The sequence below is a fragment of the Cherax quadricarinatus genome, chromosome 24 (assembly GCF_038502225.1).
Source record: "Cherax quadricarinatus isolate ZL_2023a chromosome 24, ASM3850222v1, whole genome shotgun sequence".
Taxonomy (NCBI): Eukaryota; Metazoa; Arthropoda; class Malacostraca; order Decapoda; family Parastacidae; genus Cherax; species Cherax quadricarinatus.
This window is the reverse complement of record NC_091315.1, coordinates 20212090-20236415: the sequence shown is the minus strand read 5'-3', so window position 1 is coordinate 20236415 and position 24326 is coordinate 20212090. Positions and strand designations below refer to the sequence as shown.

Sequence of the window (24326 nt, the reverse complement as noted above, 5' to 3'; positions counted from 1 at the left end):
TACTCAGCTGATAGATAAAATGGAGTTCTAAAGAAATAGCTATGAGTTTGGTCGACTGGAACAATGGAATTGGCTGAAAATAGGGCTCAAAGTCGGCGAAATCGCCGATACGCATATATCGCCGACCGCTAACTTCGCTGGAGCATAATTCCATGAGTTTTCGACCAATTTTCGAACTTTTGGTGTCATTACCATCGGGAAAAGATTCTCTATCATTTCATAAGAAAAAATAATTTTTTTTTCAAAAATTGAGCGACATAGAATGACAGTTTCAGAAAGGGGCCTAAAAACAGTCAAAGGATTAAACAGAATAACAGAGGTGACAGACAGAGGAACAACAGAAAGATATGCATCAGAAGAAAAGTGGGAAAACCCCTTAACAACCTATTTTCCAATTTTATAGCATTCAGGAGAAAACAGATGCTGTAAGAAGGAACTGCCTGTCTCAAGCTGCCATGTGTGTGTCCTGTATTTTTTTTATTTCATTATTGGTTAATTACACCAGAATGTGAATACAGGTTAATATGTAATTAAAACACAGTGGTGGAAATTGCATACCCTGGTCATCTGCTTGAGACTGTATTGCATAGATTGATATATGTTAACCTACCCAAACAGAATAATAAATGTGATGAATGGTTTTGAAAACCGACAAGTTGAAAAATTGAGACACTTATGCAACACATGGGAATCTTTATTGAAGAAATGTTTCGCCACACAGTGGCTTCATCAGTCCAATACAAAGTAGAAATGGGTAAGGAGAGTAGAAGTATGAGGTAATCAGTCCCTCAACCTGGAATCGATGTGTTCAGTCAATCACTCTTGTAGGAAGTGCAGCATAGGGCCAGAGAGGTGGCTTATATACTGCGGTGAGATGAGTTGAAGCAGGAGGAGGCGGGATCACAGTGGGACCTGCCACTAGTGTAAGCAGGTCGTCGTCCAAAGGTTGGGCCATGTTAGATCGGTCAGAAATGCACGAACAGCAATTTGGAGGAAAGTGTGCAGTCTAACTGGACAAGAGGTTGCTCAGAAAGTCTGTCTTCTTATTGATACACAACAGTCAGAAGCAGAGGCAAGGTAGGCACAACCATAATAGGTTATGAAAAGGATGAGAACATGCACACCTCTGCCTCCACTATAAAAATGAGGACAGAAGGGCTATGAAAAGGACACAAGCAAATGAGGATAGGGAATGTAACTAAGTAGGAGTGTCTGAAGATATTGGAGGGCACAACGGGACAGAAAGGATGATGGGTTATGCCAAAATATAAGACAGACAAAAGGAAGCCTTAATGTAAGGTGAGTTAATGCCTAACCAAAAGATGCACCTTCCTTCTCATGCAGATAGCCTACCTCACACTTCTGCTTAAAGACATGATATTAATAAGAATATGAGAGTGATCCTCTGTACAACTGAAAAGCACTGACAAGAGAGGTTATTGTGAACTAATGAGCTATTTATGGTGTCCAGCCTCGTTTCTTTATGTGCCATAAGTGTGGTGTACAGCATGATTTTCCAGTGGTTTAGGCTTGTACTATATCAGCCCATCTCTAAACTCATTCCTGCAATTTGACACTATTTAAGGAGAAGTATGTGCTTCTATGTATTTTCGATATTTTTTCATAAATTTTAACAAATGATTACAAACCTTTTCTATTTCTTTCTCAATCCTGGACTTCACTGGTGGAACTTTTCTAGCCAATTTAAAAAATGCCTTTATTCCTCGTTCTAGGAGAGCTATAAAAAAATTATTTATCTATAAGCACAGCAGAAGACAAACATTTTCATTACAAAAGATTGCAATATTCATAAGATCAGGCCTCTACTCACTGCAGACTAAAAATTCACTAAATGAATGTGAGATTCAAAGAAAGAATTTAACACTGAAAGGAGGCCAACTACATACAAAGAACTCTGAATTTGAAAGAGAAAACAGGCCTTGTATAAAACATACGTACTTTCATCTTTAAACAGAAAATTTCTAACCCATATTAACAATATGGTTGTTCCTGCTGTTCTCAAGATTATCTCCCATGCTGGCTTTCCTTCACATAAATGATTGACATATTCTTGAATCAACATTAGGTAGCTATGAAGGGAATCCATTTTGCCTGTGGATAAAAAAATGTATAGTACCAAGATGAAAAAAGTAACAATTTGTCTATATTAAGAAATTTTGAAGAGAAAAAGCAAAGGTTTAACAACACTGTATACAAATTTATGCAAGATCAGATCATCTGTGCCATTTTTAAACTTGCAAAGTTTCCAAGCAGTTATGGTTGTGACTAGGATGTTAACAAATTTGTCACTAGCTTAGAGGGTTCATCTACCTTCACAGCCTGGCCTTGATGCCAAACTTTCTTGTTGACTGCCTGATCAACTGGCTATAGCTGCTAGTCAATTGCTGTCCAACATAGTCATCACAACTTGGATGATCTGCCACATGTTGCAGGAATTAGTTCTAATTCCTTTTGAAAGGTTTTACTTTTGTGGGGAGTTTAAATTTGTAACTACAAATAAGAAGCTTATCTTCATAACCTAAATGTTGCCCAGAAGAAATTACAGTACCTCTGAACAGCAAGGCCTCTAATGCAGCTCAGCCCTTGATGATAACCATTAAATTAATTAATTCATTCATTCACTCATTCATGCACTTGCACTCTTTCACTCTTCCTCAGGAAAATTGTCAAAATTTAATATTTCTGCAACTCTGTGCCATTTCCAAGCTACTACCAGTCTGAAACCAACCAAAATCCTCTCTATTTTACTAATATGTTTTCCATTCTATCAAGTGATACCAAGAAACAGCAAAAAAAAAAAAAAAATCACACTAGAAAATGCCTCAAAGTCACTACATTGAACCCTCAGTTATCAGCCATAATCCGTTCCAGAAGGTCGGCCTAAAAGCGAAATGGCCGATAACCGAAATATTTCCCATAAGAATTAACCCCTAAACTGTCCAAACATAGATCCATGTTCACTTGCATAGCGCTTCGAACGTAGATCTACGTTCGATTTTACATGCTTTATGAAAAAAAAATGTAGATCTATATTCAAAGCGCTATGTAAGTGAACGTAGATCTACGTTTGGACAGTTTCAGAGTTAATATAAATCCAATTAATCCATTTCAGACACCCAAAAATATTAACAAAAAATGCATTTTTTAAAGATTAACTACAGTTTTACATACAGAAAACAATGAGAACTAAATAAAATGACTAATGAAATGGATAAATGAACATTTAACCCTTTGAGGGTTTTGGTCGTAGTAGTACGTCTTACGCGTAGGGGTTTTTGACGTACTAGTACGCATAAATTCTAGCGGCCTCAAATCTCGCAGGAAAAGGCTGATAAGCCTAGATGTGAGAGAATGGGTCTGTGTGGTGGGTGTGCGCAGTAGGAAAAAAATCTTGGACCCAGTGGTGCATTGTGGGAATGCCATCATAGTACACAATTTCCACCGTGCCCTGCGGTAAGAAGTTCCTCACTCCTCGGCGAATTGGGACACTTATGTTCCCCAGTGACAGTTCTAATACAGATGGAAGTGACAGTGAAGATGAGTTTCAAGGTTCTGGTGAGGTTTTGACCGAAACTAATGACCATAATATGGGTAATAGTGAGGAAAACCCAGACAACCCACAGCCTTCCACCTCTGGTGCTGGGCCGTCGTTCAGTTGTACCAGAATCAAAGAGGAAACTCCTATTTTCCAAAATCCCAGACTCAGATGTGAGCATTGGTGATGATAATGATAGTGATTATGAACTACAAGCTCTTCAAACTTGTTCCAAGAATGGAGGAGGAGGAGGAGGCAGAGGAGGAGGAGGCAAGAGGAGGAGGAGGCAGAGGAGGAGGAGGAGGAGGAGGAGGAGGAGGAGGAGGAGGAGGAAGAAGAGGAGGAGAGGAGGAGGAGGAGGAGGAGGAGGAGGAGGAGGAGGAGGAGGAGGAGGAGAGGAGGAGGAGGAGGAGGAGGAGTAGGCGGAGGAGGAGGAGGAGGAGGAGGAAGAAGAAGAAGAGGAGGAGGAGGAGGAAGAAGAGGAGGAGGAGGAGGAGGAAGAGGAGGAGGAGGAGGAGGAGGAAGAAGAATACGTAATGATAACAATAATACATAATAATAATAATACATAATAATAATAATACATAATAATAATAATACATAATAATAATAATAGGTAATAATAATAATATGTAATAATAAATGTTCACCCATGACAGTAACAAGATAAGGGGAGAGAACATCTAATAAGTGCTGACGTTTGATGAGGGTAAATGAGGGTAGAGCTGATGCCAAAAGATGAGATGAACATCGCCCTCCCTTTGTTTTTGCTGGTATACTAACATTTCTGTCTGTCTATTTGCCTGTCTGTCAAGCTCCCTGTCTATCCATCTAGCTCTCTGTCTCAGAGAGCCACAAGACTGCGTCATCACTTTTACTCACATCTTCAAGCAGAGTATAGCACTTTGTCTGGGTTTCTTGGGTTATCCTAGGTAATTTATACTATGTATACTTGTATTTATGTGTACCTGTGAGACAGATAGACAGACAGATAGAATGAGGGAGAAAGATAATTAGATAGAATGGAGGAGGGGAAGCAGCATCCGACCCCATTGTTTTGACAGGCCGGAGGGGGAAAGAGTAATGAGCCAATATGTCACTTTGACAGCTGCCGACTCCTTGTAATTTACACTATGGACGAGGAGAAGAAGGAGAAGGAGGAAGAGTAGGGGGAAGAGGAAGAAGAGGAGGAGGAGGAAGAGGAGGAGGAGGAAGAGGAAGAGTAGGAGGAAGAGGAATAAGAGGAAGAGGAGGAGGAAGAGGAATAGTAGGAGGAAGATTAGGGGGAAGAGGAGGAAGAGGAAGAGGAGGAGGAGGAGGAAGAGTAGGAGGAAGAGGAAGAAGAGGAGGAGGAGGAAGAGGAGGAGGAGGAAGAGGAAGAGTAGGAGGAAGAGGAAGAGGAGGAAGAGGAAGAGTATGAGGAAGAGTAGGGGGAAGAGGAGGAAGAGTAGGGGGAAGAGGAGGAAGAGGAAGAAGAGGAGGAGGAGGGTGGAACACTAGTACACTGGTACTGGTACACTAACATTTCTGTCTGTCTATTTGTCTGTCTGTCAAGCTCCCTGTCTATCTGTCTATCCGTCTAGCTCTCTGTCTCAGAGAGCCACAAGACTGTGTCATCACTTTTACTCACATCAAGCAGAGTATAGCACTTTGTCTGGATTTCTTGGGTTATCCTAGGTAATTTATACTATGTATACTTGTATTTATGTGTACCTGTGAGACAGAGATAGACAGACAGATAGAAAGAGAGAGACAGATTGAAAGAGATAGAATGAGGGAGAAAGATAAAACACCATTGTGTATGACACCATGTTTCAGAGTTCCACAAGCTGCAGAACTAATAGGAATATGTTCAGTGACTGTATATTGGTATATATATTATAGAACAATAATAATAAACAATGTTTTGTATTGTTTGTTTTTCTAAACAAATTTTGTAAATAATATATTGATAATTATGTTTGTGTGCTTATTGTGTTGTATACAACGAGTGTATATATGTACATTGCACCTTACTTTGGTCTCACAGGCCACATAAGTTATGTGAAAAAATAAAATAGTGAAAAAAACAACAAACCTTCACATACAAGTAAATCAAAGTTTACCGGGTGAGCGGCAGTCGCCGCTGTTGCCATACGCGGCTCATTTTCTGCAAACTTCATGCATCCATATCTCCGTAAGTATTGATGGTAAATTTTTTTTGTTTATCCTATAATGTTTAGAAAAAAAAACTCTATTTTTTCATAAGAAAAAATAATTTTTTTTTTTTTTGAAATTTGGCCGACCCTGAGAACGAGTTTCGGAGAGGGCCTGTCGACCCTCAAAGGGTTAAATGACTTTTACCTTAATTGAAGAGTCTTGTTGGCATATACAAAACAGCAAGGGAGGCTTAAACATGATGTTATTATCAACTCTACGGCTTATTTATCTATCACAATTCATCTAATATGACATAAACAATATTAATAACCTAGAAACCATGATATTTACTCTAGAATGAATAAAATGTCATTATGTATAGAGCGAGTGATTGTGTGTTGTTGTTGTTGGATTTATAAAGGCCACTGAGAGCATAAGCCGTACATTTTAGTGGTAGTGGGCAGCAGCATATCTACTACAGTAGGGCCCCACTTATACGGCAGGTTAGGTTCCAGGCTACCGCCGTAAAGCGGAAATTGCCGTAAAGTGGTACACCCTTTTTTTCCACTTATAAATGCATACAAATACTAGATAACAAGTTTATACTAACATATATTAAGTTAGTAATAGAACTAGGCATCAAAAAACAATAAAAAAGTACAATACACACATAGTGCACTCATTACTTACCTTAAAATATTTATAGTCTCAATCTAGGGTGAGACAAGTAGTATTTATTGTAAGAAATCAAGTGTGGTATGTATGGTAGTCGGCCAGGCTACCATACCAGGCCAACCCACCTACACATAATATTCTATTACATTTAAGCATCCCAGAGCGATAAAATGCATATACAGTTTACTCATTACTTACCTTAAAATATTTGTAGTCTTAATCTAGGGTGAGATGAGTAGTAATTATTGTAAAAAATCAAGTGTGGTATGTATGGTAGTCAGCCGGGCTACCAAACCAGGCCAACCCACCCACACATATATTCTATGATATATAATGATATATGATATATAATAGCTAAATTCAAATCCAAGTACCTACAAAAACCTCTCACATTGATAAACATCTACAGAGTTCCACAGTCAAACATTAGCCAATTTAGTCAAAATCTAGGAAGTATGATAACTGATGCACGCATGAACAAAGATCACTTACTACTCTCAGGTGACTTCAATATAAATCTCCTGCAAGACCAGGACCCACACGTTACTGAATTCACAAACACAATGAGTAACTGTATGTTACTACCAACAGTAACAAAACCTACAAGAGCTACAGAGACTAGTGTTTCCCTACTTGACCACATCTGGACCAACACCATATCCCCTTTAAAATCAGGCATAATTACAGATAATACCACAGACCACTACCCTACTTTCCTCATAACAACTCTTGGTAAACTACCCCAAGACACTACTAAAGTTACCTTCAGACTTCACAATGAGGCAGCCATTAATAACTTCACAACAGCAATAGCAAACATTGATTGGCACACTGAGCTAGAAACCTATACAGATATTGACGAATGTATTAATAATTTTCTAAAAAAAACCCAATACCTCTATAACAAGCACTGCCCTAAAAAAACTAAACAGATGACAGCAAAGAGACTGAACAGTCCCTGGCTAACACCCAGCATTCTCAAATCCATAAATACAAAACACCAATATGAAAAACAGTACAGAATGGGTCACATAACCAGAGACCAAACAAAACGTTACTCGTCAATCCTAACCAGCCTGATAAGAAGGGCAAAAAAATTGTATTATGAGAACAGATTATCCAACTTAAGAGGTGATATAAAAAAGACCTGGAAAACCCTATCAGAAATTCTGGGAACAAAAAAGATATCACGAAATAGCGAAATAAAATTAGCAAAATCAGATGAACCCCAACTCCCACCAACAGAAACAGCAAACAGACTCAATGATTTCTTCTCCACTATAGGACAAAACCTTGCCAATAAAATCCCAAGCTCAGATACCCCACCAAATGACTACCTCACCGGCAACTACCCGAACACACTGTTCCTAGCTCCGACTAACCCATACGAAGTCTCCCTTATTATCAACGCACTAAAAAACAAGGCAGGAGATTTAAATACCTTACCAGCCTTTATATACAAAAAAGTGTCACAAGTACTATCACCAATCATTGCAACACTCTTTAACAAATCCATTGAATCCTCCACCTTCCCTACAGTACTCAAAATAGCAAGGGTCACCCCGATCCACAAAGGAGGAGACCAAACAGAGTTGAATAACTATAGGCCAATATCCAACTTACACCCTCTCTCAAAAATCTTCGAAAAATTAATTCATAAACGAATCTACTCCTACCTTATCTCCCAAAACATACTCAACCCCTGCCAATTTGGATTCAGGCCTAATAAAAATACTAATGATGCTATTATACACATGCTAGAACATATATACACTGCAATAGAGAAAAAAGAAGTCCCACTGGGTATCTTCATTGACTTACGTAAAGCTTTTGATACAGTTGACCATGACTTGCTCCACGTAAAATTGTCACACTATGGTATAAGAGGGCACTCCCTCAACTACCTCAAGTCATACCTCAGCAACAGAAGCCAATATGTGTACGCAAATGGGGCAAACTCTTCTGCGTAACCAATTACAGTTGGTGTCCCACAGGGAAGTGTCCTTGGCCCTCTTCTCTTTCTCCTATACATAAATGACCTTCCAAATGCTTCGCAATTACTCAAACCCACACTATTTGCAGATGACACTACATACGTCTTCTCTCACCCGAGCCCAGTCACGCTAGCCAATACTGTAAATACCGAATTACAGAAAATATCTACCTGGATGAGGACTAACAAACTTACACTAAACATTGACAAAACCTACTTCATTCAGTTTGGTAACAGAGCTACAGATGTCCCTCTTAACATAATGATAAACGGATCACCTATCACAAAACTAACAGAGGGAAAATTCTTAGGAATCCACCTTGATAATAGACTCAAATTTCATACACATATACAACAAATTTCTAAGAAAATTTCCAAGACTGTAGGCATACTATCGAAGATACGGTACTATGTTCCACAGTCAGCCCTCCTGGCCCTATATCACTCTCTTATTTACCCCTATCTCACCTATGGAATTTGTGCATGGGGCTCAACAACAATTAACCATCTCAGACCACTAATTACTCAACAAAAGGCTGCAGTTAGAATGATAACAAATTCTCACTACAGGCAGCACACTCCACCAATATTCAATACACTAAACCTACTCACCATACAAAACACCCATACTTATTACTGCACCTATTACATACATAGAACACTTAACTCTGATATTAACCCTCCCCTCAAACATCTCCTTGCCAACCTCAACAGAACACATGACCATAACACAAGGCACAGATCACTCTTTGATGTTCCTCGTGTCCATCTCACACTATGCAAAAACTCAATGCACATAAAAGGCCCTAAAATCTGGAATTCATTACCTGTAAATATAAAAGAAACACTACCTGTTTATAAATTCAAGTCTCTTCTCAAAGATCACTTACTCACCCAAAACCAAATAAATACTGAATAACTGAACCTTATAAATTGTATATCTTAAATGTTTCTCACAATTATATCACATAAATGTTAAACCTAAAACCGAATCTAACTTTATTATTTTTTAAATACACTACCTAACAGAATCACTACCTAACTGAATGCAACCATATGACCTGTCTTTGTAATACTCACTTGTACTTTATAGTAATCTGTTTACATTAATGTTTTATCACTGATTTCATCATTGCTTAGTTAATCTTAAGTTAATTTTAAGCCAGCCCGTAATGCTATGCATAGTATAAGTGGCTTTGGCATACTGCTCTTATCTGTATCTTTTTGTACCTCTGTATGTGTGCTCAAATTGGAAATAAATAAATAAAAATAAATAAAAATAAATAAATAAATATGATATTTAAGCATCCCAGAGCAATAAAATGTATATACAGTTCACTCATTACTTACCTTAAAATATTTGTAGTCTTAATGTAGGGTCAGGAGTAAGTAAATGAGATAAAACGAATAAATGAGAGAGAGAGAAAGAATGAGTGCATGAGAGAGGACAGGCGCAGAGTTATGTATACAAACCAGGTGAAGGTAAGTTTTGTAAACAAACAAAGTGTACACGTCTGGTTTGTGTACAAGTTACATTGTGTACAAGTTGTCTCTACATTGATACGGTAGAATAAATAAAGAAGAACACTCTCATTCTCATGTAACATCATTTTGAGAAGAAATGACGCTCTGAGTGAAGGCAATGGAAATAAGTCACTCTGTCTGACTTTTTTGGGTTATCCTAGGTTCTCTACACATATGCTGTTATGTATGATAATCTATGTAACTGTATTTGTGTATACCTGAATAAACTTACTTACATACATACGAAAGGAATAATTTTCTACAGTTACCCACAGTAACACACTTTCTCTTACGTTAGATTAAAGAAAATGTTATTCTTGGCTCACTTGTACAAGTTATCTGGCTACCACATCTCATATTTATGTTTATTTATTCTATTGTGGGGTGTATTTATCATCTTCATATGTTATGTATCATATTTATTATATAATTTTGAAAAAAATATCATGGATGGATTAATGAAAATGTGTATAGTAACCCTTAAACGGTCCAAAGAGATTGACGTTCAAATTCGTAGTGCTACAAAAGTAGATCTACTTTTTTTTACATATTTTCAAATATAACAAAAAAAATGTAGATAAAAGTTTTTATTACATGTTTTCAAATGTAAAACAAAAAAAAAAGATCTACATTTTTTTACATACTTTCAGATGTTGAAAAAACGTATATATACGTTTGGACCATTTAAGGGTTAACGTAATGTATACCACATTTAATGAGACTCAGTGATGATGATTATTATTATTTCTAATATGGCGTCAATTGTGCAAGTCGTCTGCTACCACATCTGATATTTATGTTTATTTATTCTACTGTGGGGTGTATTTATCATATTTATATGTTATGCATCGTGTTTATTATATAATTTTGAAAAAATATCATAGATGGATTAATGAAAATGTGTATATTAACGTAATATACGACATTTAAATGAGACTCGGTGATTATTATTATCATTATTAATATGACGTCTGGAGACATAAAACACTCTTAATTCAAATTCAAATTCAAAGTTTATTCTCTATAAGGATTACAATGCTGAGTTTACAGAATTTGGTTATTGTGTGGTTTACATGTAGTAAAATAATAATTACAGAGTGTACCACTAGAACACCTAGCATGGCTAGGCATTTTGGGCAGACTTAGATGAAATCTTAAGTTTAAAATATTACAAAATTATGAGGTAAGTTGGTATTATGGCTAAGTGACTAAATACTAGTTTGTGAATTTAGCAATGTGAATGCTTTTGTTTTGGCACTATACATAGTTTCAGTATTGGAGTATCACAGGCCAACTTATGACTGGTTAAGATTCATTATTTTGAGATTGAGATTGATATTTCTGTTTATGGTCAAATGGGTGAGTGAGTGTAAGTGTGAACCACCAGGTGGTATTCGTGTAATTAGTTGACAGGGTGTATCAGGGAGATAAGATGCTTTCTGATGGTAGTTTTGAAGGTGATGAATGTGTCTGCAGTTCTAGAGTTTTCAGGTAGGGTGTTCCAGATTTTAGGGCCTTTGACATACATTGAATTTTTGTAAAGGTTTAGTCGGACACGTGGAATGTCATAGAGATGTTTGCCTGTGGGTCCTGTCACAACTATCAAGAAAGTGTTTTAGGTCAAGGTTAATATTGGAATTTAAGGTCCTGTAGATGTAGATTGCACAGTAGTAAGTGTGGATGTTCTGAACAGGGAGTAAGTTTAGATCTATGAAGAGTGGGGGTGTGTGTTGCCAGGGATGGGATTTAGTGATTATTCTTACTGCAGCTTTTTGTTGGGTTATTATTGGCTTTAGGTGTGTTGCTGCAGTTGAACCCCAAGCACAGATAGCATAGGTGAGGTATGGATATATAAGTGAATAGTACAGTGTGAGAAGGGCAGTTTGCGGCACATAGTATCGTATCTTGGAGAGGATCCCAACCGTTTTGGGTACATTTTTGGTTATGTGTTGGATATGGGTGCTGAAATTCAAGTTGTTGTCGATGAATAGGCCTAGGAATTTGCCCTCATTATGCCTGGCAATTAGAGTGTTGTCGATCTTAATGTTAATTTGCGCATCTCCTGCTCTGCTACCAAACATAATGTAGTAGGTTTTGTCAGTGTTAAGTGTAAGTTTATTGGCTGTCATCCAAGTCGATATTTTGATCAGCTCCTCTTTAACAATGGTATTGAGAGTGGCAAGATTGGGGTGAGAGATGACATAAGTCGTGTCGTCAGCAAAGAGAATGGGGTTCAGGTGTTGAGATACGTTTGGAAGATCATTGATGTATATGAGGAAGAGCAGGGGACCAAGGACACTTCCCTGCGGAACTCCAGTATCAAGTGGCTGTGTTGAATTGAAATATGCAAGCGCATGGACTCTTATACCATAATGGTCAAGTTTGTGGAGTAGGATGCTGTGGTCTACTGTGTCAAAAGCTTTTCTTAGGTCAATAAAAATTCCTAATGGATATTCCTTATTTTCCAATGCTGTGTAAAGCAGATCTAGCATTTTTATGATTGCATCGTTAGTGCTTTCATTTTTCCTGAATCCAAATTGGCAGGGGTTGAGTATGTTTTGTGCCGTTATAAATGAATATAGTCTCATGTGCACGAGTTTCTCAAAGATTTTGGATAGCAATGGTAAGTTTGATATTGGCCTATAGTTGTTTAAATCTGTAGGGTCACCACCTTTATGTATTGGTGTAACCCTTGCCGTCTTGAGTAGTTTCGGGAAGGTGCTAGTTTCCAGTGACTTGTTAAAAAGTAATGAGATAGCATGCGAGAGGGCATGGGCAGCTCGCTTGTACAATAATGGTGGGACATGAGACAGATTCCCCGAGTTATTGTTAAGTGACTTTATAATCTCGGTGACTTCCGTGGGCTCAGTTGGAGCAAGATAGAAGGAATTTGGGAAATTCTCATCTAGGTAGTCCCCGGCATGGGCATTGGTACGTGGGATTTTATTGGCGAGATTAGAACCTATGGTTGAGAAGAAGTCGTTTATCTTGTTAGTTGTGTTAGTGGGATGCAGTGGTGTTTCATTAGGTTTAGTTAGGACAATATTCTTGTTTTTTTTTCAGTTTGTGGGTCCTTAGAATCTGAGAGAGTGTTTTCCAGGTCTTTTTTATATCTCCTCTTGTGTCAGTGAATCTAATGGAGTAGTATAGTTGTTTGGCTTTCTTTATTACTTTGGTGAGGACTGATGAATAGTGTTTAAGAATATCTTTGTGTATTAAGCCCTGTCTATATTGCTTTTCATATTGGTGTTTCTTATCAATGGATTTCAGAATGCTGCTGGTTAGCCATGGACAACCAAGCCGTTTGTTTGTGATCTGTTTTGTTTTTATAGGACAATGTTTGTTGTATAGTCTAAGTAATTTGGTAAGAAAAATGTTTGTCCAGTCATCAATACCATTGGCCTTGGAGAATTCTGTAGGCCAGTCAACAGTCTCTAGGTCAGCTGCAAACTTCCTTATTGAGGCCTCATCATGGAGTCTAAATGAAACTTTGTTGTATTCAAGTGGTGGTTTACTAATGTTTGTCAAGAGGATGGTTGGGTAGTGGTCTGTAGTGCTATCTGATTTTAACCCTTTGAGGGTCAACAGGCCCTCTCTGAAACTCGTTCTCAGGGTCGGCCAAATTTAAAAAAAAAAAATTATTTTCTCTTATGAAAAGATAGAGAATCTTTTCCTGATCATAAAGACACCAAAAGTTTGAAATTTGATAGAAAACTTACGGAATTATGCTCTCGCAAAGTTAGCGGTCTCGGCGATGTTTACGCATCGGCGATTTTGCCCACTTTGAGCCCCATTTTCGGCCAATTTCGCTGTACTAGTCGACAAAAAAACATGAATATTTCGCTAGAACTCCATTTTTTATATCGAATGGGTGCAAGAAACCACCCATTTATGAAATTCAACTATCCAGTACAGTGGTCAGAATTTAGCAATTTTGCCAATTTCACACAAATTTCAAAAGATGCCAATTTCCGAATAGGGTCCAGAATAAACAAGAAAGACATTCCTGGCAATAAAATGACATTTCCTCTAGTCATTAGTCACGTCTCAAGGCCCCTCTTATATTCTTTTGCTTTCCACTTTGAATTTTTATTCTCACAAAAAATATAAGATTTACTGTTATGCAGACTACTGCATTAGTGTAAAAAATGGTATAAATATTATTGGTGCACTTGTGAAAGAATATTAGACTCACCAGTTGACGTGTATTGCACGCTTCACACGATTTGTTTACTTTTGAAGTTTGGTAAAAATCGAACATTTCTGCTACTTTGAGCTCAATTTCAAGGCACCTTTCATTGTAAAACCAGTCAAAATCATCTCAATTTCTGTAATATGTCTTCCATTCTATAAAATGAGACCAAGAAAACTAGAATACAACAATAAATACCATACGAAAATACACTGCAAAGTCGCTGATTTATTAAAAAAAAATGGTCAAAGTTTTTTTTTTCTCATTATGCAATGTGTGCTGCAGGATTTTTTTTAGACTGTGCACACTGACCACATAGACCCATTCTTTCATATGAAGGCCTACCAGCTTTCTCCCACTAGATTTGAGGCCGCTAGAATTTATGCGTACTAGCACGTCAAAAACCCCTACGCGTAAGACGTACTAGTACGACCAAAACCCTCAAAGGGTTAATGTGTACCTGCACGCCAGCACAGTATGTAAGTTTATTTAAGTACAGGTATACATAAGTATAATTATCAGAGTATATATAAAATATGAAATAACTTTTAAAAACGCTTAAAATTTTGGAGTTTCCAGACATAATGGAGAGATTTAGTGCTTACGGATCTCACAGAGAATGTAAACAAACTGGGTGGGGCACGGTGACCGTATTAGAAAGTCAGGTGGGGGGAGCCGTATAGCGAGTTTTGGTCATAATTTGAAATGGCCGTATTAGTGGAATGCCGTAAAGCAAAACGCCGTAAAGCGGGGCCCTACTGTATTACAACCCAGGCGTCCAAATGGCCTGTTATCCTGGTTGTAAATGGAGCAAAATAAACACAGCAGAAAAATTATGACTTATATTATCCTTCACCACTTTAGAACAGAAGTATGTACACTACAGTATATACACTATGTACAGCAAGAGGTATTAGTGCACTCCACGGTAAGCAAGGCAGAATAGAAGCCACTAGAGAGCAGACCGTGCTTCAACCAGCTCTAGAATGGGAATGACAAGGGCAGACAGGAGAGTGGTGCTCACATAACCTCTGCGACTGCCAAAACCATCTTCTCATTGGCTGGAACCTGGGCACTGGTTGAACGACGGGGCCCCATCGTCAACCCTCAGTCACCTGGTTCGCTGGTTGGGGGAGATAGCTTGTAAATGAGAGTGTGTACATGTGCCGAATAAAGGTTACATACTCTTTGTATGCCACACCCCCACCCCGAGAAGGCTCAGGATTAGGCTCCCACCTCCCAGTGGTAACCGTGCCGCCATGGCACAAAATAATGGGACCGCCTTTCCTCTCAACCATCCAACTCTTAGATAGAGCTCAGCTTTTCTCATGACAAAAAGCCAAACCCTAAACTCAGAGCGAGACAGCAGACAGTCGGGCTAGCTTAGGTCCAAGACACGGGCGGACAGTAGCTCGCATCCCCTCACTAAAAAAAAAAAAAAAAACCCACACCAGGGGATAAAAAAAGAGAGCTTGGAAGGGGTTACCACAAGTAACCTAACACATCCTAACCTAATATATAATTATAAATAATATTGTTAGACTCTTGATAAAGAGTCTGCCAACATATTTTCTTAGCTGGCAATATGTACAATTTTCAAAAAATAGGGTTGCAGTCTCAACGTCCATCTCATGAGCCTTGTGTTGTGGTTCTTCATGGTTTGGAGATATACTAGAGGATTGTGGTCACTGTAGACAGTGACCACCTGCAAAGTTTGTCCCACGTATACATCAAAGTGCTCCAAAGCCAGTACCAGCACGAGGGCTTCTTTTTCAATGGTAGAATAAGCCCTCTGATGCGACTGGAACTTGGCTGAGAAGTAGGCTACAGGCTGCAACTCCTCGTTCCCGTTTTGCAATAGTACTGCCCCAACGTAACACGTTATTTGCAGAACATGCTTAGCTATGCACAGTACGATTGCAGAATACGCATACAAGGTGGATACGCTGACTGCAAAATCTTCACACCGAACAGGCTAGTAGCGAGTTGTTGAACGATCACACAATACCAAGGCTGACCATAGCAAAGCAACTGACACGCAAAGTTTGTAAAGCGTTGGCAAAGCTAAATGCAATGCCAGACAGCAAGCTACACAATGTTCCACAAGATTGACAGTAGCGAAGCGAGCACACCGAACAAGCTAGTAGCAAGCTGTTGAACGATCACACAATACCAAGGCTGATCATAGCAAAGCAACTGACACGCAAAGTTTGTAAAGCGTTGGCAAAGCTAAATGCAATGCCAGACAGCAAGCTACACAATGTTCTTGCTTCCAGCTTCACCCTAGGCTCAACCCTTTCTCTAAGTCCAGCTCCAGCTCTCGGACAGGCTACCCATATTACAACCCAGGAGTTCAAATGGCCTGTTATCCTGGGTGGAAAGGGAGCAAAATAAACACAGCAGAAAACTTTTGACTTATATTATCCTTCACCACTTTAGAACAGAAGTATGTACACTACATACACTATGTACAGCAATAGGTATTAGTGCACTCCACAGTAAGCAAGGCAGAATAGAAGCCACTAGAGAGCAGACCGTGCTTCAACCAGCTCTAGAATGGGAATGACAAGGGCAGACAGGAGAGTGGTACCCGCATAACCTCTGCGATTGCCAAAACCATCTTCTCATTGGCTGGCAGTTAGGCCTGAGTGGTTGAGGGGAGAGGACGTGTGTGTTGAGTGAAGTCCTAGGCCTTCTATATCAGAACTGCTTATCTCACCCGACTGATAACTCATCATGCAACAAATATCGTTGGAGCGCAGCTGAATTGCTGCTGGAACTCTTATGTGTGAACTGTGACTAGTGATATACCTAGTGAAACACAAATACAGTGGACCCCCGGTTAACGATATTTTTTCACTCCAGAAGTATGTTCAGGTGCCAGTACTGACCGAATTTGTTCCCATAAGAAATATTGTGAAGTAGATTAGTCCATTTCAGACCCCCAAACATACACGTACAAATGCACTTACATAAATACACTTACATAATTGGTCACATTCGGAGGTAATCGTTATGCGGGGGTCCACTGTATGAAAGTTAAGACACATGTGCAACATCTGGCAATCTTTATTGTAGACGTTTCGCCATCCAGTGGCTTTATCAATACAGATTCTAGGACATAATAGGAAGACAGTAGAACTATATACAAAAGATGAGGTAATCAGTCCCTCAGCCTTGGAGTTAGTGTTCACGATGCTGTGAACACTAACTCCAAGGCTGAGGGACTGATTACCTCATCTTTTGTATATAGTTCTACTGTCTTCCTATTATGTCCTAGAATCTGTATTGATAAAGCCACTGGATGGCGAAACGTCTACAATAAAGATTTCCAGATGTTGCACATGTGTCTTAACTTTCATATTGTCGGTATTTTATACCTTTCTTGGTCCACTGTATGTTGATTTGAAGTGGCTGTAGGAGGCTACACCTTCACTCCACCTCGCCTCTCTCCCCTCCTTCCTCGATTTGGAACTCAGCCATTCGCCTCTATTTACTTTTGGTCTAGAGGCGGTTTTTGCCAGACCACATAAATGCTCGAGTGCCCGTGTCAGTCCTCTGTGCCGCACTCCACTCATCTTACGAATATGTCTCCTGTGTGCCTACCTGCCTGCTACAAGCAAATATCCAAGTGGTTGACATGGGCTTAGCAAGCACATTCAAGCAGGCTTGAAAGCAGCATTCCAAGCTAGCCAGAACAAGCTAAGGTAGCCTGCAGTTACAGCTGTCTTGTCCCCCGAGCATGTCTACGTATACATTCTACAGTGCTGCTGGCATACCAGTGTTTCCTGTAGTGGCTTAGTTAAGAACAATTTAACGAGCATTGCAGTACTGACTTTTTAAGTGGGACATGCCAGAGGTTCACTTATAAACATAATAAGTTTGTGCTAGAAGTGTTAAGTGCTGCAGATTTGTTGTAACTATTTGCACGAGTGGATTTCACTGACTTAGGACATTGTGCTACCATCAGTACCTACGTAGGCTTAAAATGAGTGAGGAATGTCTGGCCTGCTGGGTGACCTTGAAAATGGCACTATAAGACTCGCATGCCACTTACACCCACACTGCTTGTGTCCAGTGAGGTGAATGTCCCTTCCTCGACTTTCCTATTCACAGGTATCCCTTAGCTCGTTGCCATTATCTACATATGGGATAAGGGCGAGTTTAATCGATCCAGGCTAAACAGCACTCCAAGCCAGCCAGTGAAGGTCAAGTTACACTGCAGTTACATCTCTTCTGAATCCCAGAATGCCTTTGTGAACGTTCTACAGTGTTCCGGCCGTACCTTCGGTGTTGTTAGAACTCTTGTGTGTGAGTTGTGACATACCTAGTGAAACACTGGAATTAGTTTTCCGTTTTGAAAGGCTAGTACCTGGTAACTCCTTTGGAGATGGTTTTTTTAACTGTAACAAGCCAGAGGTTCATCTATAAACATATTAAGTTTGTGCTGATTTATTTGTCCACAGAGTGAAAATTTGTCTGTCATTCCTAGACACGTGTGCTAGCTGTGTTAAGTGCTGCGGGTTTGGAGTAATTAACGAGTAGTGCAATATTGGTAACTCTCGAAATGACTGTGGCCCCGTGAATGACCTTGAAAATCGCACTGCGACCCGCAGGCCACTACACCCATATTGCCTGTGTCTAGCGAGGTGAATATCCCTTCCTTGTCCCTTCTATTCGCCGGTATCCTTTAGCCCATCGCCAGTGTGAAACTCCTGTCAGCTATGAGTATAGCTGATAGTGTTGACGTAGATGATGGTGAAGGCAGATTTGAAACATATTTTAGTAAACAGGCTCGGAAAAAAGAACGAGGCTTCCAGAGAAAGCTTGCTGAAAGCAATACAGTGGGCGCACACCCTCCCAAAGCTGTCAGGTTAGATTTCCCTAACAACACTGATCAAGAGACCAAGTGTAACTGGTTTTTCGAAGCTAGTACAGACAACCTAGAGAAAACGATCAAGTTTGTCCATGATAGGGATAACTACGTCTTTGTGCCTAATGAATCCGCATTTATAGACAAACTTCTCACTCGCGAATATGCCAACATCAAACTCCGAGCAGCCCCACCAAGGGCACATAAAGTGCTTATTGTCATCTACAACGTCAACAAGCACTTGAATCCTCAATATCTGGCGTCAGAGCAAGTTGCAAGCCCTCGTCGAATTTCCAACGGTCTGATATTAGCTGAGTGGACTGGCCAGGGGACTCTGCCACGCTATATTCACTCCCGCGCAGCCCTCAACAGACGCTATTACATTGCATTGTACAGACCTCCTCAACGTCGATGTTATAAGTGTCAACACTGGGACCACATTGCCAGGAAATGCCCATCTAAGTCACACTGGTGTGCAGTGTGTGCCAATGCTCATCCTTCTGAACGGTGTTATGATGTGATCAAACAGCAACAGACTGTGGCTAAACAATGTATCAATTGTAAGACCTCAGGAGTCACAGCAGCTCATGCTGACTGCAGTGTGAGGGCTGATCGCATCGCAACCAATCGCACTTCACCCTGTCCCCCTCATAATGACCCCCCAGGACTACCAGGCACCTCGGGTCTGAATACTGGCTCATGCCTGCCCTCAGACAATGGGGTTGAGCACCTCACCTGGGGAGCACGTCAACAGACCCCCATCACGTCGGCTGTCAATACCAGCCTAGCTGAGTCAGCTGACAGTCAGCCAAGGAGCTCAGCTGACCGGGACTTCACGTCTCCAGATGTTCCAAGTCTTGCTCCTGTGGTATACAACCTGATGTCGTGCATAAAAGTACTGGAAACACAACAATTTCTCCTGAAACAACAACTTGAACAACACAAGGAAAGATGTGTAGAGTGTACCAATAACAAGATTGTCACAATTTGTGAAAGCAAGTATAAGGTTGCTGAACAAGGTGGTGGTGGTGTTCTTAATCACAGTAATGATGAATATAATACCTGTGTGATAACTGTAGTGAGCATCATAATGAAGGCTATGGTGTCAATGATGTTAGTAATAGTGATGACCGCAATATAAGTGGTGGTGAAGAGTGTGATGAGGGCAATGGTGTCTATAATGTTAGTAATAGTGATGACCGTAATATAAGTGGTGGTGAAGAGTGTGATGAGAGTGGTGGTGTCTATAATGTTAGTAAAAGTGATGAGCGTAATATAAGTGGTGGTGAAGAGTGTGATGAGAGCGGTGGTGTCTATAATGTTAGTAAAAGTGATGAGCGTAATATAAGTGGTGGTGAAGAGTGTGATGAGAGTGGTGGTGTCTATAATGTTAGTAATAGTGATGAGCGTAATGTAAGTGGTGGTGCAGAGTGTGATGAGGTTAGTCACATAGACATTAATGTTGAATACAATACTGTTGATAAATGTAATGAACACAATGTTGGTAGTGGCGCTGGTGATGAGAGTTGTAGTGTCGCGTGTAATGTTAGTGGAGGAGGGAATGTGAGTGGTGGTGTCACCTATCATACATTCACACATAAACAGCGTCGTGCTCTGGGTTTACAAAGACTCCCACGAGGCCTTACAACTGGAAGTGCACTTACAAAACTCATGGACAAGGGTAGCACTGTTGACATTGATAAGGTCTGCTATTTATATGAACAATTTTTTCATTATGCTGAGAAACTCGAGATGATCCCAGGACTACTATAATGGATCAAAACTCGCATAAACTTTCTATATTAAGCTGGAATATTGCATCACTTAGAAAAAGACTTCCTGACCTTCATCATAAAGTAACCACCGAACCCATTGATGTTGTGTGTCTACAAGAGTGCAGAGTCCCTGAAAAATCCCAACCCCCTAAATTACCATCATTTGTTGCATATAACCTCAAATCTACTAACTCTTGTGTTCTATATATTAAAAAATCGCTTCCCCATCAACTTCTTGCACACAAGAAAACAGAGGGGTTACAATATCACGGTGTTAGGATTTATATAGGGAACTCTGCTCTCAACATATTTAACTTGTATGCTCCTGCTGATAAATTTAATTACTTGGAGCTCCCAACTTGTGCTCATTCTGAGCCTACTCTTATTATTGGCGATTACAATGCGAGACACAAAAGCATTGGAAACTCACAGTTTGGTAATCGTAATGGTAATCAACTGTTGTCACTCTTAAACAGTCATGATAATGTCCAAATTGTAGGTGATCTTGAACCCACACATATCTATGGAGGCGTCCTTGATCTGTGCCTGGGCTTCAACATTACTTCTGCCAGCTGTGAGTCTTCCATAGTAACAGATATAGCGTCTGATCATTTCCCTAGGCTAACCTCACTAGATATTTGTAATACTATCCTTCCTGGTGGGATATTCAAACGGAAACGTTTTAATGTTCCCACTGATCAGCATGATGACTTTGTTGCACATGTGACTGACTGGTATAATTCCTATGAGTGTTCCTCTGTAGAGACCTTTAACAATGATCTTGTGAGCAGTATTCAGAACTACTTAGAGCCGCCACTGAAACCTCTTGGTACTCTAAACCCAACAAACTTCCATAATAATCATACCTCCTTCAAAAACCATACTTATTACAATGATTCTAAACTTCGTACACTGAAACGTACTGCTCGCAGACTAGGCCTAGCCTATAGAAAACATCGTACCCCTGGAATGCTGAGGCTCTTCCAAACTGCCCTTGCTGCTGCCAGAGAGCGTATGACAGAGCTGCGGCAAACAGACTGGGAAAAATTTGTCAACGGTCTTAATGCTCACACCCCACTTAGCCGGGCTTGGAGGGACATAAATAGAATTAAGGGTAACAGAACTGAGCAGATCGCGCACCCTCATCCCTTACATAGGGCGAATGAGTTAGTCAGTGCTTGGGCTGCTACATCTAGCTATGACAATCTTCCCAGTACCACACAGGCAAAATTAAATGACAAATATGATGCAAGGGAGAGACTTGTTTGCTTTATGCTCAGCAAGGCAGATGATTGCAACATTCCTTTCACTAATTATGGACTTGATGCAGCACTAACTAAGGGCAACTCCACGTCGCCTGGTGAGGATGGTATTACTTACAACATACTCAGATTGCTGTGTCGAGTACCAGGTAATCCATTACTTGAATTATATAACATGAGCTATGTAACTGGGGAGCTCCCTCAATCTTGGACCAACAGCCTCATCATTCCAATTCCTAAGCCCAATCAACAAAATGCATTTCGCCCAATATCTCTTACTAGCTGCTTGTGTAAAACATTTGAGAGAATGATTCTTAATCGTCTCATGTACAGAATCAAACAATTTTTGTCTCCCCGGTTACATGGTTTCATGCATGGAAGGAGCGTGCATCATTGCATAGCCACCTTTCTCACCCTGCACACTGACAGCTCATACACTACCTTCCTTGACCTTAAATCCACTTTCGATGTAGCCAACCGACATGTAATCATTAGTGAACTTGCCAGAATGTATGTTGGAGGATGGCTTCTCCGCTGGATTAAAAGCTACCTGTCCAACAGAAAATCGTCTGTGTTGTTCCAGGGACATAGAAGTGTAACTAAAGACTTTGAATTAGGAACCCCACAGGGAGGTGTGCTCAGTCCCACACTGTTCAATATTCTAATTAATGCATTACTTAATGCTATGCCTAGTCAGCCCCATCATTATGTGATTAGTTTTGCTGATGATATAATGATTCACACCACCGGATTCTCCAACACCCAAAACATTCTTAATCATGTACTAGCCTCGTGTCAAGACCTGGGGTTGATAATCTCTACTGATAAAACAAAGATACTCAATAGGCGTCCTCCTCGACAGAGAGGCACAGTTCGTCAGATCCAATTGCATGATGGGTCTCTTCTAGAATATGTAAGCAGATACAGGTATCTAGGTTTTGAGGTTCCACTACTTGGACCTGTTGTAACAAGACTTTGTCGCCAATACAAAGAACGACTAAGAGCACTTAGAGTTGTGGCAGGGCTTCACCCCAGGTATGGTGCTAATGTTAAAATTGTGAAAATGATGTACGTATCTTGCTTATATTAGATCATTGGTTGATTATGCTGCGCCACTACTTGCTCTTGTGTCTGACTCGAAGCTTGGAGGGCTGGAAAAACTGCAGAACGAAGCAATGAGGATCATTTTAGGATGCCCTCGTACTGCCAAAATTTTAAATATGCAAAAAGAACTTGATATTCCAAGCATCAGAGATCGTGTTACTGAAAGAAATATCCTAATTGGGGTTAATATGCTCAGGCAAGCTCATTCAAACCCCTGCACAGAAGCCCTCCAAACTTTCCTCAGCACTGGTGAACACTCCTCCAGATGGATCGAAAAAACTGGAACCGACCTCCGCATGAATCAGATACATGATCTATGTCAAGTAAGGCAACAGTGGCACTTCTCCGCTCCATGGAATATTACCCCATTCCAAACTACCATTCCTCCATTTCCCCCCAAACTACTTCTTAAATCACAACCAAAACTTCGCCTTGAAGCCAAACATGAGGCCTTAAGCTGTATTGATAACTTAGTCACACAGCACACACTCTCGCAAATTATTTACGCTGATGGTTCTGTTCACCAATCCACTGGTGCAGCTGGTAGTGCTGCTGTTGTCGTACAGAGTGATGGCTCTCTTAAAGAAATTGGAGCACGCATCAATAATTGGGCCTCTACCCTTCAGACAGAACTGTTTGCCATACTCCTTGCACTGAAATGCATCTATGTATAAAAGATTGACAGTTTAATTGTAACTGATTCTCTGTCATCCATAAATGCTCTCAACTCATTAAGCATAAACTGTTGCATGCTTGTGTCAGAAGCCAGACACAGGTATGGTAGGATTGTGGACAGTGGAGTCAGAGTGCACATGCTGTGGATTCCATCTCACATTGGTCTTCAGATGCATGATAGAACTGATAAATTGGCTAAGCTGTATGCTTTCAAAGAGGGAGTAGATTACAACTGAATTTTATGGACTTAAGGCTCAGGGAGATTGACACCAGTGAGTCCATCTATCATCATTCTATCATGCAGGAGGAGCCACATGTCTATGGTGCATCCAACAAAATAAGCAGACTCTTGGATGTCACTACTGCCCGGCTCCGGCTGGGTTACAAGTATCTTCGGCAGGTTAAATCACCACCACCAGATGTAGACCAAACGAAATGTAAACTTTGCCAGATGGACTATTGTCACACCCTGCGTCATTATGTACTGGAGTGTGATAAAATTAATGAATTTAGAAACAACTCGCTCAGAAATGTTCAAGAAATGGCAAAGTACTTTAT

The 24326-nt window shown here is 40.0% G+C and overlaps 1 protein-coding gene across 5 annotated transcripts in view; it reads right to left on the bottom strand.

Moving 5' to 3' along the window:
• Nucleotides 1-24326, bottom strand: part of Sply (Sphingosine-1-phosphate lyase) — a 284903-nt gene that overhangs the window by 202999 nt on the left and 57578 nt on the right. For 3 of the 5 annotated variants that reach the window (XM_070088235.1, XM_070088236.1, XM_070088234.1), the window contains 2 exons: nucleotides 1960-2112; nucleotides 1650-1738 (listed from right to left, as the gene is read on the bottom strand). The exons of 1 other annotated variant lie outside the window; for it this stretch is intronic. In XM_070088235.1, the coding sequence (XP_069944336.1) occupies nucleotides 1650-1738; nucleotides 1960-2107 (237 nt within the window). In that variant the 5' untranslated portion in view covers nucleotides 2108-2112. Of the gene's footprint in view, nucleotides 1-1649; nucleotides 1739-1959; nucleotides 2113-15103; nucleotides 15182-24326 lie in introns of those variants that run through there. One more of the 5 variants, XM_070088233.1, reaches the window with a different exon arrangement.